Consider the following 15,730-nt stretch of genomic DNA (forward strand, 5'->3'; position numbering starts at 1 on the left):
AAAGAAAAGAAAAAGACAAAAGTAACCTTGTTGGCGAAATGATTTTTACTTTATTGATTGATGACATTGATGTGTGATATACTTACATATTCCATCGGATATTAATTATTTTCAATTATAACCATGTCATCAACAAAGATAATGTCAGCAATTTTAACAAATACTGGGCATGTTTTGACGAAAAAAGGAAATATCATTCACATTAGCATTGCTAGAATGATCAATAGTAAAACCTTAATTAATCAAAAGTCAATCGATGAACCGGTAAATATTGGAGTGCCCCAACCTGAGCCGGATAAAATTCAAGCAGCAGTGTTGAAAGAATTTTCAAAACCTCTGCTAATTGAAAATGTTGAACCTCCACAAATTCAACATAAGAATAATGAGGTAAGATGATTTATTCATTTTATTACTTTTGATGAACGATAAATCATATATGGGCATTGTTTTCAGGTTCTCATCGATGTACATTATTGCGCTTTAAATGGGCCAGATATTTTGCAAATGAGGAATGCATACACATCTACTACAACGTTACCAAAAATTTTAGGGTATGAAGTAGGTGGAAAAATATTACAAATCAGTGAAGGAGCCAAAGCCAAAGCCAAAGCGGATGGCTTGAAAATAGGAGATTATGTGGTTGCTCTCAATAAACTCCATTCTCGAGGTCTAGCTCAACAATGTATAGCAGATATAACAGTAAATTTTACACTCAATTTTCATACATTTACTTGTAATAATTTAATGATGTTTGCTCTTCATCAGTAATAATTAATCAAGCTATTATTTACTTTGTTCAACTTTATATATAGGATATTTGGAAGGTACCGTCATCGTCAAAACTTGTCGATTCAGTTTGTATCTTGGAGAATTACATGACAGCATTAATTGGTCTTGAGAAAAAAGCTCATTTGGAAGAAAATGAAATGGTATTAGTCAATGTAGGCCTCGGAGGAGTTGCATTGGCTGCTGTTGATATTGCAGCTAATGTTTTTAGAGCTCAAGTAATCGGTGTTAGCGCGACAGAGGAAAAAGCCATACATGTCAGGGAAAAAGGTGCCTTTGCCTCTTTGGCCTTTAATGATAAGAAATTGGTCAAGAAAATTAAAGAGTTTGCCGCTGAAAGGGGTATTGAAGGTGTATTTGACGGAACTGAGGGTGAAAAGTTTAAACAAATTTTGGATTGGTCAGTATTAATTAATATATATTTTTTCCATTTTACCCATTGTTTTGTATTTTCATAAAATTCAACTCAATTTAAATAAAACTCTTTCATTTTTTTTTCTTTTTTTTTTTTTTTCCAGTTTTACAAAAGTTTATGGAGACAATTTTTCATCTGACATACTGCGCGATGACAATTTCTCCATTGTGGTGGAACATTTATCCCGACAGGGGCGTTTAATAATTGCTGGATTTGTACCAAGGGAGGAGGACAACAGAAATGAAATGAAAAATTCATTAATTCCTAGTGGTATAAACCTACGTGAATACAAAATGGAAAATTATGAATCATACAGGTAAATGAATGATTAATCAAAAATAAATAAAATGAAAATGATAAACTTGAAAAAATAGAGACATTTATAATACTATTGTTACTATTGTTACTATTGTTACCCCACACAGGGAAGTGGGTCAAGATGTGTTACAGTATTATGAGGAGGGCCTGATAAAGCCATCTTATTCCTTTATCACCGGCTTATACAATGTTAATGAAGCTGTTTCTTGTATATCCAATATGAAGTGCTTTGGAAAGGTTTGTAAAAAAATATTTATAAATTTACATCTTTATGAAATTATATTTCGAAAAAGTGTCTGCATTATATTTCATCATTTTTTACAGGTTATTATTAATCTCAAACAGCCGAATACAATAAATGAGAAATAAAATAAAAAATAAAACGTGAGTGTACAGTTGGCTATTGATTTCAATGTTATTTTTCTATAGTCATTTCATCTTTTTGACATTTGAAATTTTTTGAAAAAGCAATTTTCTCAACACCAACTATCGATGGAATGCTAAACGAAAGGATCTGAGAAAAAGAAAATTATTGGTAATTGGTTTACGTTGAACAATAAAGTTGTCGTTCTGTATGCTGAACTAGTGATTACCAGTATTTCGAGATTGACACGGGGTGAAAGGAATTCCGTGGATAATATACGCGTAAGAGTTGAAAACGTCAACAACAATGAAATTGTAAATTTATCATAAATTTTTATATTTCTTATCTCCTTTAGATAATATTTCCAATAATAATTACCCGACAATTTGCTTTTATTCATGCTGATGAATGGTAAATGAAAAAATAGCTGCAAAACGAATTTTAATACAACCATGAATTTTTTTCTGAAAGTTTTAACCCTTCAATGCTCACAACAACTAAAGTACGTCCAGTCGTTTATAAATGTGTATAAGTGAGTACAACAGTGTCGCGAAGGCCAGCCGGCTCACTTTTCCCGGGTGTTAGGTAGTTTACAGCTTTGCATGGCCTCAGTACACGTGAAAATTTTTTTGAATCCATATCGAGTTGAATTTATTGAACATTGATTTGCCAGTAACTTGCCTTAAGTTTATTTATTTATTCATATATATACTTTTTTTGTTGGTTCATTTTACAATAAAAATTACTATAGTGAATTATAATTGGATTAGAATGGAAGGAATTGCATGATGAAGGCCAAGAGGAAAAGTTATTAAATTGAAACAAAAATTGTTGATTAAATGATATAATTGTGTTGAGTGGTGGTGATGGTGGTGGCGGCAGCGGCGGCGGCGGCGGCGGCTGTATATGATACGAATAAACGACCACGTGAACGCGCGAGAGGTGGACAGGCAGTAGGGGATAAGAAATGCGTTCACGTAGTCTGCTATATACCTCGCCAGTGGCTTAGTCTACCACTTGGCTTCTCCGTGACACGCGCCGGTTGAATACTCAACATGTATCATCTCATTCATAAAAGTGATTGGCCCATAGTGATCATGTAACACCATTAAATTCAATGCAATTAAATATCATCCGCTATTTGAATTCAAACGTGTGGCAATAATAATGTGATTTTTGAAGAAATTTAAAAAAATCTTCACCCCAACTGACGGACAAGATAAACTAATTAGGATAAAATATAAAATTTGTAATTGCAAGCGAAATCCCAAGGAAGAAAGGAATTCCACAATGAGAAACAACATCATCAGGTGGATTTATAACCGAGTACTTGAATGAATATGAATAGATTCCAAGTTATGGAAATGGAAAGGTAAAAAAAAAAAGAGTGATTCTTTGATATCAATTGTAAATACCACATATTTTGCGCTTTGAAATAAGGAAACAGCAGTAGACCCATTCCAGGGCAACAGCTGTTTATGTGACTCGACCGAGAAACACGCCCACAGCTACTATACTCACTGACGACTTTCGATGAAAGAAAGTTTTACGGTAGTTCTGGAAAGAAATTTACAAATCATTTTCTGGTGGTGAATATCGCCCGTAGTGAAGAAGGAAAAAAACCGAAATTATGGATGGACTTTTGCGAATTAACGAATGCAGGGATTAAAAGAGGAAAACTAATGAAATCCCGTATCATGGAAAATACAATGTGAATACAGGTGCAGCTAATTAATGTTGAAAGATGGGGGCAATGCGCCGGTGGAATGATTCGTGCAATTCTTCGACGATGAACGAAAAAGGAACAATGAAACATTTCAAGTGTTATCACTATAATTGAGAATTTTTTATTTCATTTTATTTTACTTTTTTTTTTTTGTTGTTGTTCATTCTTCTTCAGTTTAATTGAAATATTATTGTGAGAAACCGAAAGTATTATATGCAGGGGGAAGAAATCTCCTGTTAAATCAAGGAAATCAATTTTAATTTTGTGGCCATTTACAGAAAAGGTAAAAGATAAAAATCATTACATCTGCATGAAACTTTATAGCATATCCTCTAGTAATTATCTAGTATTACTCACTAAGCTGAGTAGCCGAAATTATTGAAAATGACCATGTAATACTCGTTTTATTAATATATCAGCTGATTGTACATAGAGCAGGGAAAAGTTTTAAGTACTTAGTATGCCATTCGATGAACAAGTCAATATTTGGTACATACTGGTCTTTAATCAATTAACTCGCATTCACCAACACTGAATAACACGCACAGAGACTAACGGTTTTCAAACAGAACCATGTGACCATAGTGCTTCTATGTTTATTATTGGCTTATATTTACAATTTTTCTTTTGCTTTTAATAGCTAAGAGTTATTAGTTAGTATGGATTGAACAGATTTTACCATTTCTGGTACGAATCATTTTTCATTCCCTTCCGTGGAAATAATAAAATGTTTACTAAGCTAAGGTGCCGTATATTATATTGTAGATTCTTGTATAAATTATATTACGACGTGATTGGATGGATACGATGCTCTTTCTAGAAATTGATCTAAATAGGAATGAGTGAAAAATGTTTTGCGTCATTTGGGTGGTAAAATGGATTCGAAACCGTCACCAAACTACCGTTGTGGAGCAGATTCGATTCATCTCAGCCGCAATTATAATTTCCCCAGTTCTCCGCTGAGAGCTGTGAACAACCGGCTCTCAACACGCAACTTTCACAAATGGCTTCTGACGACGACCAATATTCAGCTGTATGCATGAAAAATTTGCTGCATATCTTTTAGATTAGATTCTTGCTCTTTTATGAGTGCGCGTATAAACTATTTTCATCACACACACGCGCCTGTTATTTATTCGGGCATTTATTTTTACACGAAATTCCTTTCAAAGTGGTTTTTTCCCATTTCTCCCTTGATATGTATTATAATATTACTATTATTTTCATCTTTTTTTCTTTATTTTTCTACACACGCGCTTGCTACTCATTTTGAAATACCACAAAGTATATCAACTCCAAGACGCCGCTGAGCCGCTGGATGTTGTAAATATTTTAATCTCCAAAATATCTCAACCCCTCCTTTCCTTTACACCGATTATATATTTACACGTATACAGCTTTTTATTTCTTCCTTCTTTCGCATTATCCTTTGCATTATGGCTTTTGTCCGAGTCAAGGAGAGAATAGTGAAAGCGAGTGGCATCATCCAGTCTCGATTATATGCGATTCTATCCCCAATTATTGAACCTCCTCTGAATTTCGTATGTGAATGAGAGTTCGTGACTCAATGCGAGAGCAATGAGTTAGAAAGTGCCGTTGATGTGCACCTATTAGGATGGTACTTTTAGTAGAGGGAAAAATAAAAGAATTAATTTCAACAAAAGAAAAAAAAACTTTTTGATTTCCACATTGAATTTTTTTCCCTTTTTTTTTTTCTAAATGATTGCTTAATTATGTACATGAAGCGCGTCTAATTTTTTCACTCAGAAGTACGCAAGGATGATGCACGTTTCATACTCGAATGAGCAATGAAATTGTGAGTAGAATTGGCGACGCGCAAAATGAGATAGGTATCGCTTTCTCTGGTGTTCACAACTTTAGTTGTATAATAAACATGAGTATAGGTACATAAATGAATACACAAAAGGTTGCATGCTGTAAATTTTGATTTGATACTATTGGCCCCAGGCGGCTTGTGCTTAAAACGACTGTTACATATTGGAGTAGAATGGTTAGAACGAGTGATGATGATGGTGTAAAAATTAAATAGAGTGGTGGTGTATGTATTACTAGGAAAATCAAGCGATTATGTTCACCGATGTATAACAGTATCGGGGGGAAAGCAAAGGCAAAACTTGCGTGTCTGCATGAAAATATGAACAGGTTCACGTCGACTTTACGTAAGGTGAAAATTTTCTTTCCTAGTAACTTAGTTTATGCTAACCTGAAATTACAATATCAATTTCTTTGAAAACACGTTTGACATTTAAATGGTTCATTTATATTGTTGTTAAATTTCAGGAGGAACGAGTCAAATACTGCACCTAGCCATGAACCTCGCGCTGCATGGATTTCTACTACAGGGTAAGGCAATATATTCTCGAGATCTGAAAGTTTTAAAAATGAAAACAAGGGTCACAAAGATGACCAACAGTGGAATATTGTATAGACGCGCGTGTATTGTATACACTATAAAACGGTGGTATGCATATTGCGGTCGAAAAGCGTAGGTAGGACTGATGGCTAGATACTGCCAGTCAACCATTGAAGTTTATTATAATTACGCACTGCTTCTATCATAATGATGATGATGATGATGATGATGATGCCGCAGGATGTGCGGAGGATTCTTCCGGTAATTATGTGAAAGAACGAGAGAGGAGGATTCATGTTTCATCAATCTTCCTTAAAAATTGAGACATAAAAACATGTCCATACTTTCCGTTGTTTTTTCTCTTAATGTTTATCGCTCACGTCAATGACAGCGAAAATGAGGAATAGTGGTGCATATACAACGTCAACAAGACGCGCTATGCGCTCGAGTCCTTTATACACACTTTCCATTGCAACTCTATGTAACATGTATACTTTCATGTATACTACAGTCGCATATAAGGGATGCATGCGCCTTTTCTTTCAATTGGAAAATTATAGGGATGAGAGGAAAACAATAATAAAAATATATGCAATGCTCTCTGTGAGGAATAAGAAACTTTTGCAACCTGTTGCATTATCATTTTATATTTCATTGTTTAATATTTTTATAATTTTTCGCTCGTCATGAGTTTGTCGTTTAGAAAGGTGCTTCCGGTGATTGAAGGCTTCTCATATGAGCAGATAATCGGTGCAATTATCTCTTGTATAAATATATCGATATGGGCTATTCCATTTTCAAATTGACAATTTCGTTAATCAATAGTGGATGTTTAATAGTTTTCCGCTCGTGTCTTTTTCAATTTCTTTTCAATACATGTCGCTCATCTAGTGATTCCTCGACAAAATTTGACATGTCATATGGTGGCCTAAATCCTCATCCTCAACTACCTATTAATAATAAATTCATGTTTGTATTAAAGGTGGATGATGCTTTCTTCGATGCGGAACACCGAGTTATATAGCTTCTCGGTCGAATGCACGCCGCTAACGCGGTGAATTGTGCAATACCAATGTTCGACCTTACAACTGCGTCCCTATCGTGTGGGTTTGCAATACATCTCGAGTTGGTCATCATTTCGATCCACCTTATTTTCATTCATTGGTGATTTGTTGTTTCTCTCTCTCTCTCTCTCTCTCTCTCTCTCTCTCTATCTATCTATCTATCTCTAATAGACGAATGATGTCTCTAAATATGAATAAATGACCATGTATGACGAGGTGAAAGGTACATTTCTATAGCATATCATATGCCCAACTACGCTGCCCTTTTCAAGCTGATAAACTTACCATCTTTCATTATATTTGCATTCTACGTTTTTTTTTTTATATTGTCATAGTTGTCTTATTTATATATCTATATTTGTCAAGGACACGTGAAAGTGAGATCTTGATATTTATCGTTCGGGTATGTTTTCTGTCAGGATGCGAAGACGAGTTCTCGGCGGGCCTGCCAATCCACGGGAGGACGACCCGCACGCCGATAAATGTCACGGCATTCACACAGTCATTACGTGCGGACGTTATATCATTTGGGTAGGATATACTGCCGGTTCATTTTTCCAATTGACTCTAATTAATAAATACATACAACAAAAAAAAACAAAGATCTAGATCTTGATTCTATTAAATATATTGATCATCAAGTTGCAAAAAAAGCAAGGTCATTATTAATTGGCTTTATTTGGATACTTAATTAAAACTCTGATTAATACATATAGATCATTATTCCAATAAAAGTCGATATTTATAGCGACAAAAATATTTTCATTGATTTTCACTATTAATCCAGAAAATAGAAAACAAAAAATTCATCATCGGCCTGATGGCACACGTGTATAAATACATAGGTGATGTTTAAGTATTGTGCAGTACAGAGCCGCCGTTCCAATTACTATTTCATGCGTATAATCAATGAATGAATGAATTTTTAACAACACTCCTGACAACATAATAGAAACTATTGAAATCTAAATGATGAAAAAGTGGCAATCACCATTATTAACTTTCATTGATTGATTTCTGCTGGTTGTTGGAATATCACCGTTCAAGGACTACTTCCAAACGTGACTACATTTCTGGAGAGTTTGTAAAAGAGACAGGACATTCTCGAATGTATTCACAACGTATACGCTATAACGGTGAATGCTGCCTTGGAGTTGGCAGAATTCAACGTTACACTCCAAGAGACACAAACAGTCGGAATTATTTGAGAAATTTCTGTTCCTACAGCGGAATCTTCGACGCTTTCCTTTTTCCCTTGCTGAAAAAAATTCCATCGCATCTTTTCTTCTTTTTCCTTGTATTTGTAGTTTTGAGGAGAGAACCTGGCTACAACTACTTGCGTTCAATCAAATTTTCCAGCGCTGGGGTGTTTATATGTATATATATATATCTTACAAACAAGTGCGTATCTTGAAGTAGAGGGCTCGAATATTCCGGTAAATTTCTCCATCTTCCTTGAAACACTATTCTCACTGATGTTATAATCTAATGATGAAACACTAGCAGTTTGGAGGTGTTGAATTTAAGCACTCTATTTAGTATTTTATTGATAATTTGATTTGTTCATCATCCACTTATTATTTAATTTTTTGTTCCAGTTATCTTGTCCATTATCGACTTGAAATATGGATTGTGCAGCGCGGGGGAACCTGGTGTAAGTTATTGATAATTTTTTCTTTTCTTTTCTTTTAACTTGTAATATATTGCAATATATCTTTCATTTCATCAAAGTACTTGGACTTTGACAATCTCCCGGAGACGAATTTTTCATGCCAGGGCAAGGTCATTGGTGGATACTATGCTGATGTCGAGGCCGGCTGTCAGATGTTCCACGTGTGTACCATCGGTCAGAAAGGTACATGGTAAATCTTATTATATTGTGTTAGTTGTCAATCGAAATGAAAATCATTTATAATAATGCTGTAATTATGACTCGTCATACTGATTGATTTTTATTCAACTGCGTAAGCTCATATATAATGGATTGTGATTTTGTTACTTTAACATATGGGAAAAAGGATCAGCAAGACATTGGTTGAGCATAACTTGCATAATCGCTTACATAAATTAACAAGGACCGGCTGTCGACATTTTTCACTTGTAGATTTTTTTAAAGGTTTTTCAAGAGGTTAGTAACGGTGGCAGCGGCGGCGGGGCAGTTGCAGCAGCCGAGAAAGTGGTCGACTACTGCAGCTGCCTCCCCTCCGCTCCCTCCCGCTGAATGATTAAACATTCTATTATTATTATTGTACAATATTTTTATCAGAGAGTATGTAAAATAATACTAGATCTCTCGTGTTACCGTGAGATGTCATTTCAGATGAGATAATGGACATTAAATTTCTATGTCTGAATGGCACGGTCTTCGACCAGGAGACAAGGGTTTGTGAACGAGTGGATGAAGTCGACTGCAGCAAAAGCGAGCGATTTTATAATCTCAATCTCGAGTTGTATGGCAACAATGCTGTGACACTCAGGTAAAATGTCATCCATTTTATAATAATTTTCCCCGACATTGTGTGTGCAAAAAATCATACATCATNTTTTTTTTTTTTTTTTTTTTTTTTTTTTTTTTTTTTTTTTTTTTTTTTTTTTTTTTTTTTTTTTTTTTTTTTTTTTTTTTTTTTTTTTTTTTTTTTTTTTTTTTTTTTTTTTTTTTTTTTTTTTTTTTTTTTTTTTTTTTTTTTTTTTTTTTTTTTTTTTTTTTTTTTTTTTTTTTTTTTTTTTTTTTTTTTTTTTTTTTTTTTTTTTTTTTTTTTTTTTTTTTTTTTTTTTTTTTTTTTTTTTTTTTTTTTTTTTTTTTTTTTTTTTTTTTTTTTTTTTTTTTTTTTTTTTTTTTTTTTTTTTTTTTTTTTTTTTTTTTTTTTTTTTTTTTTTTTTTTTTTTTTTTTTTTTTTTTTTTTTTTTTTTTTTTTTTTTTTTTTTTTTTTTTTTTTTTTTTTTTTTTTTTTTTTTTTTTTTTTTTTTTTTTTTTTTTTTTTTTTTTTTTTTTTTTTTTTTTTTTTTTTTTTTCGTTTGACATTATATTTTCAGAGTACTTGTCATTATTATTCACTATATTAAAATTAAACATTCTCCATGCAAATTTTATTTGGCATGTCATATAGAGTCAAACTAACACCAAACATTTTTATTATTACCAAACACATCCGTCTTGGGCGGTTATAGGTAGTAAGACCATTCACCTCACAATCAGTTGGACGGTTTCGCAAGGACCACCGACACCGAATGCCTTTCATTTGACATACCTTTAACGGGGAAATGGAATATCAAATGCGTACAAGTCCACGTTAATAATCCAATATTCTTTGGACATTTCAGTTTACACGAAGAACCTGTTAATGATGACGAATCTCCGACTCTAATTGATAATCTTAATCTCCACCAGACAACATCAGTAAGAGCAATTACAACAACAATGAGCAGTACAACAACTACTCCAATATCGGCAATATCCTCGATTACCTCCGCAAATGATTATCCTCAACATTTTCAACATCAGCCATCACCATTCTCATCCGTCCAAACTAGTCAATCCAAGTCACGCTATGATAATGACAAGAATGGTGGTTATCATCATCAATATATTTATCACAGTGGTGATAATAATGAAGAGATTGATAACAATAACGGTAACAACAACAGTAACAACAACAACAACAACAACAACAACAACAACAACAACAACAACAATCAAGCAACTTCCTATCAGTTATTCAGTAATCAGGGTGCAAGTTCAACAACAGGAGCCCCCCAGATTCATCAAATATCATCATCAGTGTCACCGCAGTTATTCCGCGCTACCTCGTCAACACTCCAAACTTTACTCACTGGCAATGCCAATAATCCTCCCTTAATAAATCCCATATTTCATAATCATAATCATGGAATTATAAGTACAACTGAACAATTTACATTGCACAGTAGTAATACCCGTGAGACTGCTGATGATTATCAAAGAGAGGAGGATAATTCAAAGAGCCGTAGTAATGAGCGAACATTGCTCGAGCCAATACAATCAACAAATCAAGGAAAAATTTCAAAATTAACTATATCACCTGTTCCTCGAGACAAGTCCTCCATGGATAAAATTAAACATGAAATTAAGGAAGAAAGTCAAAGTCAAAGTCAGAGTACCTCTCACCAGCATCGAATATCTGGTGGATTTTTATCAATAGCTCCTCCATCTGATACTGGCCCACCAACAGTTAGATCTTTTTATCCAACACCAAAAACTCCTGAAAGTTCTACTACGAGAGTCACACAACACATACATCTGCCTCCTCCACCGCCAATTCCCCAATTGAAACCTCATCAAGTAACAATTCATTTGTCTCCTCCAGAAATACAAAGACTAGGGCCTCAAAACCCCCCCTCACCTCTTCTTCCCTCCCAATCAAGAGTAATAGTCACGGCAAAAGCAAGTGTCAGTGATGAATCTGGAAGGCCTCTCAATACTACACAATTAGTTACACTTCCACTGCCGACAATTCCTGCAAGTTATGATGATTATAAAGAAGGTGATGAGTCATTTGATCCATTCTACAAAGATGTTCCCAAAATAAGAAACAGCAGAAAGTCTGATAGTACATTTGGAAGAAATATATTATTGTTGAACCAACCAAGGAAGAAAAGACAAACTGATGTGGATGAAAGGGAAACATTTCAAGAGAATGAAATGACAACGATTGCCCCAACAAACAACTCGACAGAGCTGCAGGAGCCCAAAAATACAACTAGTGCAGAACAACTAGTGCCTGATTATTATCAACAAGAGGATTATGAGGAGAATGACCAATATTTCAATGACTCTGAGAGTTCAACAGAATTGAATACTACTACTACTGCAGAGATAGATTCTTATAGCGAATACTACGAATATGATGATGATAAAAATGTTACATCTGATGATTCCGACTATTTAGTCACGACAGAAGAGTCAAATACAACAACCAAACAAATGGAGCAAAACATTACTATTGTAAAAATCAATGAAATGGCAAATGATACAGTGTTGAAATTTACCCAAGAAATTTATCCGCAATCTGATGAACAACCTCAGCAGGACAAAAACAAACTCAAAGATCCTGGACTCGATTTTATAGATAATATTCCTCCTCATGATATTATATCACAAGATTACGTTGATGATAATTACGAGCCAGAGAGTTACAGAGAGCAGCAGTCCATTGTAACTAAAAATGTCAATGAAAGTAGTATTTTTGAATCATTGGTTGAAAATGTTACTGAGGTAGCAATTGGTCAAATTTTTCAAACAACTTCAAAACAAGTAATTGCCACGACATCGTCAACAACACTATCAACTCTATATAATGTTGATATCAGTACTACAACCACACCGGCCACAACGGTAACACGCAAGCGTTATTCCTCCACCGTTTCGACGACAGCTTATCGCCCGACAGCTCCAAAATTAAAAACTTTCTCAACAAGAAGAACATATGTTTATAGCCCACCAACAACTACTGCAGTACCGGTCATGATAAAGACTAGACTTCCACTTTTAAATCCCAAACCAGCTAAACCTCCTAGATCTTATAATGAATTAGCTCCCAAACCGGTCATAAGAAAACATCCACTTTTGGCAAGGAGAGTAACATCAACCACATCAATAGCCCAACAGTCTGAAGAGCCTGAGAAAATGACAACCATCATTAACAATAACAAAACAATTGGCCAAAATACAAGTGAAAAAACATCTCAAATCCTTAATGATAAAGTGTTGGAGAAAATTTCTCAAGCTGTTGGAGAAAAAATCATTGAACAAATCAATGATTTGACAATTACCACTGACAATTCAAAAGATTTTATCAATATCACTACCATGACAAGTGTAACACATTCAACACCCTTGGCGACATATCCAATCATCAATTCATCCTTCTTTGAGGAAAGTCAAGGAAAGACCCAAAGTACAACCTATGAATATTCTACTACTAGTAATACAACGCCAATTATTGACTTGACAACGAGTGACAAAGACCTGGCAACTGTGACATCTTCACAAATTGCTTCAGTATTACCCATTCATTGGAAACCAATGGTAACATACAAACGCGTAAATAGTTTCAATTGTCTAGAGAAGGATATGTATAGATTTTACGCGGATGAACGAGACTGCCGATTATTCCACTATTGCTCACCAGGATTTACTGACAGACAAGTTCTTGATTTTCGATTCGTTTGCGAACAAGGCACTATTTTCGATGAACAAACCCAAAACTGCCTTCATGAGGTGAAAAATTCAAAATGTCAGGAGAAAACCTATCAAACTCGAAATCACTAGGGTTTTTTTCTATTTTTATTATTTTTATTACCACTGTTATCACTTGATTTTTCATTCATTTTTCATTCACCAAATGAACGATCAATATTATTTACAATATAAAAAAAGACAATTTTTTCCTTAATGCCGTTCTCCGAAAGTGCTTCCTTGGTTTTGGTAATTCGTGAATCCAGAGAAAATTGAAAAATTGATAATAAAATATACATATCTCAATTTTTCATCCATTACGTTTATTTTGCCATAACAATTTGTGAGTCAGTGTGTGTGTATGCTAATGAGTGATTCAAATGTCTTTAGCTCACGGCCTATTGGATTCACACTTATTAAAATTAATGCATTTCGGAGAACAAATTTTTTTTTTATAAATTTATTTTGTCTACTTGTATAATTATTCGAGATTCGTTTAGTTTAAATGGTGATCAAATACTTATTGCTCAAAATTGTATTGAGAGGTTTAATAATAATATATATAAGAGCGGAGTGATGATGCATAATTCACAATAATTCGTTTTAGTTATTCATAAAGTAATTTTGTTCCTTTTTTCACCGTTAAATTATGTAAATCCATCTTTTTTTTTGTTTATTTGATGATTAATACATACCTAATTTGGGATATACCTATTCAACATTTCACGCAAAATGAGGAAATTTAATTTTCCAATAAGAAAAGATGAGAGAAAATACAAACGACTCGGTATCATTTATTTTGCATAGGAAAAATATATATTGTTATTATTAAAATTATTTTATATATATATATATATATGCCTTTTCCTCCTTTTTTTTTCCCCCCATAATAAAATTTCAAATATAAACATATATTGATCATTGTCACCGCGTGGAGGGGAGGGGTTTCGTTGTTTTTATACACAGTAGATAAGGAGACTTACGATCGGTCAAACAGTCTTGGTCTCGGTAACCACCACATGGTTTCAACATAACCTATTAAATGTTTTGGTGTCTTTCAAACAAGTTTTTCTCAAAATATTCATCATTATTAAAATTAAAATCAATAAGTTCACGGTATTTACAAAAAATGTCTAATATAAAAATAGGCACCCACAGTGGCTGTTTCCATTGTGATGAGGCACTAGCATGTTTCATGCTAAAACAACTACCCGCTTATAAGGATGCAAGCATTATCAGGTAAAAATATATTTATTATCAAGAAAATTATTATTATCATCATAAAGATTCATAAAAAATTAGAATAAACGTCATCAATAGTCATCATGTATCATGGTCATTTATTCAGGTCCAGAGAGCAAAATGTATTGGACAGTTGTGAGATTGTTGTGGATGTAGGGGGTGAATATGATGCCAATAAACACCGGTATGATCACCACATGAGGGAGTTCAAGGAAACAGCACAGTCAGTTATGAAAAGGGATGACTGTAATTGGGATATCAAATTGAGCAGTGCTGGATTAGTTTATTGTCATTTTGGTCATCAAGTTATACGACAAATGGTGTCCGAAATTCTCAGTGATGATGATATTCATAATATATTCAAACACGTTTATAATTCTTTGATAAAAGAAGTTGATGCTATTGATAATGGCGTTCCAATGTTCGAGGGGGAACCTAAGTATTATATCACAACGCATTTGGGAGCCAGAGTGGCTAGGCTCAATCCAGCCTGGAATTCAGTCGATCTACAACCTGATGTACAATTTACTAAGGCCATGGATATGTGCGGAGAGGAATTTAAGTATCACGTTAATTATGCTGCTAGTGTGTGGCTACCAGCGAGAACAATCGTCAAACAAGCGATTGACAACAGATTTCAGGTTACTTTAAATAAATCATCTTCATATAATTAATTCCGTATCATACTTATATATTAATCATCATTTTATTAGGTTGATCCAAGTGGAGAAATCCTCGAGCTTCCCAAACCGGTACCATGGAAGGACATTTATTTTGAATTGGAGAAAAGTATGATTATTGATCCTTCCGTCAAATATGTTATTTTTCAAGACAACAATTGGCGAGTACAAGCAGTACCGGTGGCTCTTGGCTCTTACACCTGCCGGTGAGTGGTTTTTTCATTTCCATTATATTGAAAATTCTTCATCTTGTGGTCTCTTTGTCAGCCTCTTTCTACCTGAAATCTGGGCTGGTTTGAGAGATGATCAACTCAGCAAAACATCTGGAATTGACGGTTGTATTTTTGTACACCCGGCGCGTTTTATTGGAGGCAACAAGACCCGAGAGGGAGCTCTGCAAATGGCACGAAAAGCTTTACAAATTGGAAAAAATCAACAATGTTTATAAAGGCTTTCCAGAATATTCATAATGCCAACTGGTCAATTTTTTTGTCATTAAAAAAAATAATGTACATTTTATTAAAAAAGGAGACAAAAAACACATACT

General features: G+C 33.9%; 3 protein-coding genes across 9 annotated transcripts; all 3 read left to right on the forward strand.

The window, feature by feature from the left end:
- The first annotated feature begins 14 nt into the window (after nt 1-14).
- LOC107045337 (quinone oxidoreductase-like protein 2) lies at nt 15-2,322 on the forward strand. Of its 2 annotated transcripts, XM_015267585.1 has the most exons (7): nt 15-387; nt 454-699; nt 813-1,186; nt 1,305-1,517; nt 1,627-1,756; nt 1,844-1,903; nt 1,988-2,322. In XM_015267585.1, exons 1-6 carry the CDS (start codon nt 124-126, stop codon nt 1,886-1,888), a joined length of 1,272 nt encoding a protein of 423 aa, XP_015123071.1. In that variant the 5' UTR covers nt 15-123; the 3' UTR covers nt 1,889-1,903; nt 1,988-2,322. The 2 variants fall into 2 exon arrangements, with proteins under 2 accessions (XP_015123071.1, XP_015123070.1); XM_015267584.1 differs by having other exon boundaries at nt 1,844-2,322.
- Nucleotides 2,323-2,802: 480 nt separating this feature from the next.
- Nucleotides 2,803-13,855, forward strand: LOC107045335 (probable serine/threonine-protein kinase tsuA). Of its 6 annotated transcripts, none has more exons than XM_015267580.1 (7): nt 2,803-3,255; nt 3,324-3,892; nt 5,911-5,973; nt 8,646-8,701; nt 8,779-8,902; nt 9,356-9,524; nt 10,369-13,855. In XM_015267580.1, the coding sequence occupies exons 3-7, from the start codon at nt 5,940-5,942 to the stop codon at nt 13,352-13,354; spliced, it is 3,369 nt and encodes a 1,122-aa protein (XP_015123066.1). In that variant the 5' UTR covers nt 2,803-3,255; nt 3,324-3,892; nt 5,911-5,939; the 3' UTR covers nt 13,355-13,855. The 6 variants fall into 6 exon arrangements, with proteins under 6 accessions (XP_015123066.1, XP_015123067.1, XP_015123069.1 ...); XM_015267581.1 differs by having other exon boundaries at nt 3,348-3,892; XM_015267583.1 differs by having other exon boundaries at nt 2,803-3,892; nt 9,368-9,524.
- Nucleotides 13,856-14,148: 293 nt separating this feature from the next.
- LOC107045338 (UPF0160 protein C27H6.8) lies at nt 14,149-15,726 on the forward strand. Its single transcript, XM_015267586.2, has 4 exons — nt 14,149-14,500; nt 14,610-15,144; nt 15,217-15,389; nt 15,451-15,726. The coding sequence occupies exons 1-4, from the start codon at nt 14,304-14,306 to the stop codon at nt 15,629-15,631; spliced, it is 1,086 nt and encodes a 361-aa protein (XP_015123072.1). The 5' UTR covers nt 14,149-14,303; the 3' UTR covers nt 15,632-15,726.
- Nucleotides 15,727-15,730: the final 4 nt, after the last annotated feature.

This window comes from Diachasma alloeum, unplaced genomic scaffold, assembly GCF_001412515.2.
Source record: "Diachasma alloeum isolate Michigan unplaced genomic scaffold, Dall2.0 Dall_scaffold_00914, whole genome shotgun sequence".
Taxonomy (NCBI): domain Eukaryota; kingdom Metazoa; phylum Arthropoda; class Insecta; order Hymenoptera; family Braconidae; genus Diachasma; species Diachasma alloeum.

Bases quoted from the DNA above. Each gene is read 5' to 3' on its own strand.
- LOC107045338 (XM_015267586.2), top strand. From the start codon at position 14,304: ATGTTTTGGTGTCTTTCAAACAAGTTTTTCTCAAAATATTCATCATTA. The intron at 14,501-14,609 runs GTAAAAATATAT...TCATTTATTCAG, and splicing joins AAGGATGCAAGCATTATCAG to GTCCAGAGAGCAAAATGTAT. The intron at 15,145-15,216 runs GTTACTTTAAAT...TCATTTTATTAG, and splicing joins CGATTGACAACAGATTTCAG to GTTGATCCAAGTGGAGAAAT.
- LOC107045337 (XM_015267584.1), top strand. From the start codon at position 124: ATGTCATCAACAAAGATAATGTCAGCAATTTTAACAAATACTGGGCAT. The intron at 388-453 runs GTAAGATGATTT...CATTGTTTTCAG, and splicing joins TTCAACATAAGAATAATGAG to GTTCTCATCGATGTACATTA. The intron at 700-812 runs GTAAATTTTACA...CTTTATATATAG, and splicing joins AATGTATAGCAGATATAACA to GATATTTGGAAGGTACCGTC.
- LOC107045335 (XM_015267578.1), top strand. From the start codon at position 7,530: ATGTCACGGCATTCACACAGTCATTACGTGCGGACGTTATATCATTTG. The intron at 8,702-8,778 runs GTAAGTTATTGA...ATTTCATCAAAG, and splicing joins GCAGCGCGGGGGAACCTGGT to TACTTGGACTTTGACAATCT. The intron at 8,903-9,355 runs GTACATGGTAAA...TGTTACCGTGAG, and splicing joins GTGTACCATCGGTCAGAAAG to ATGTCATTTCAGATGAGATA.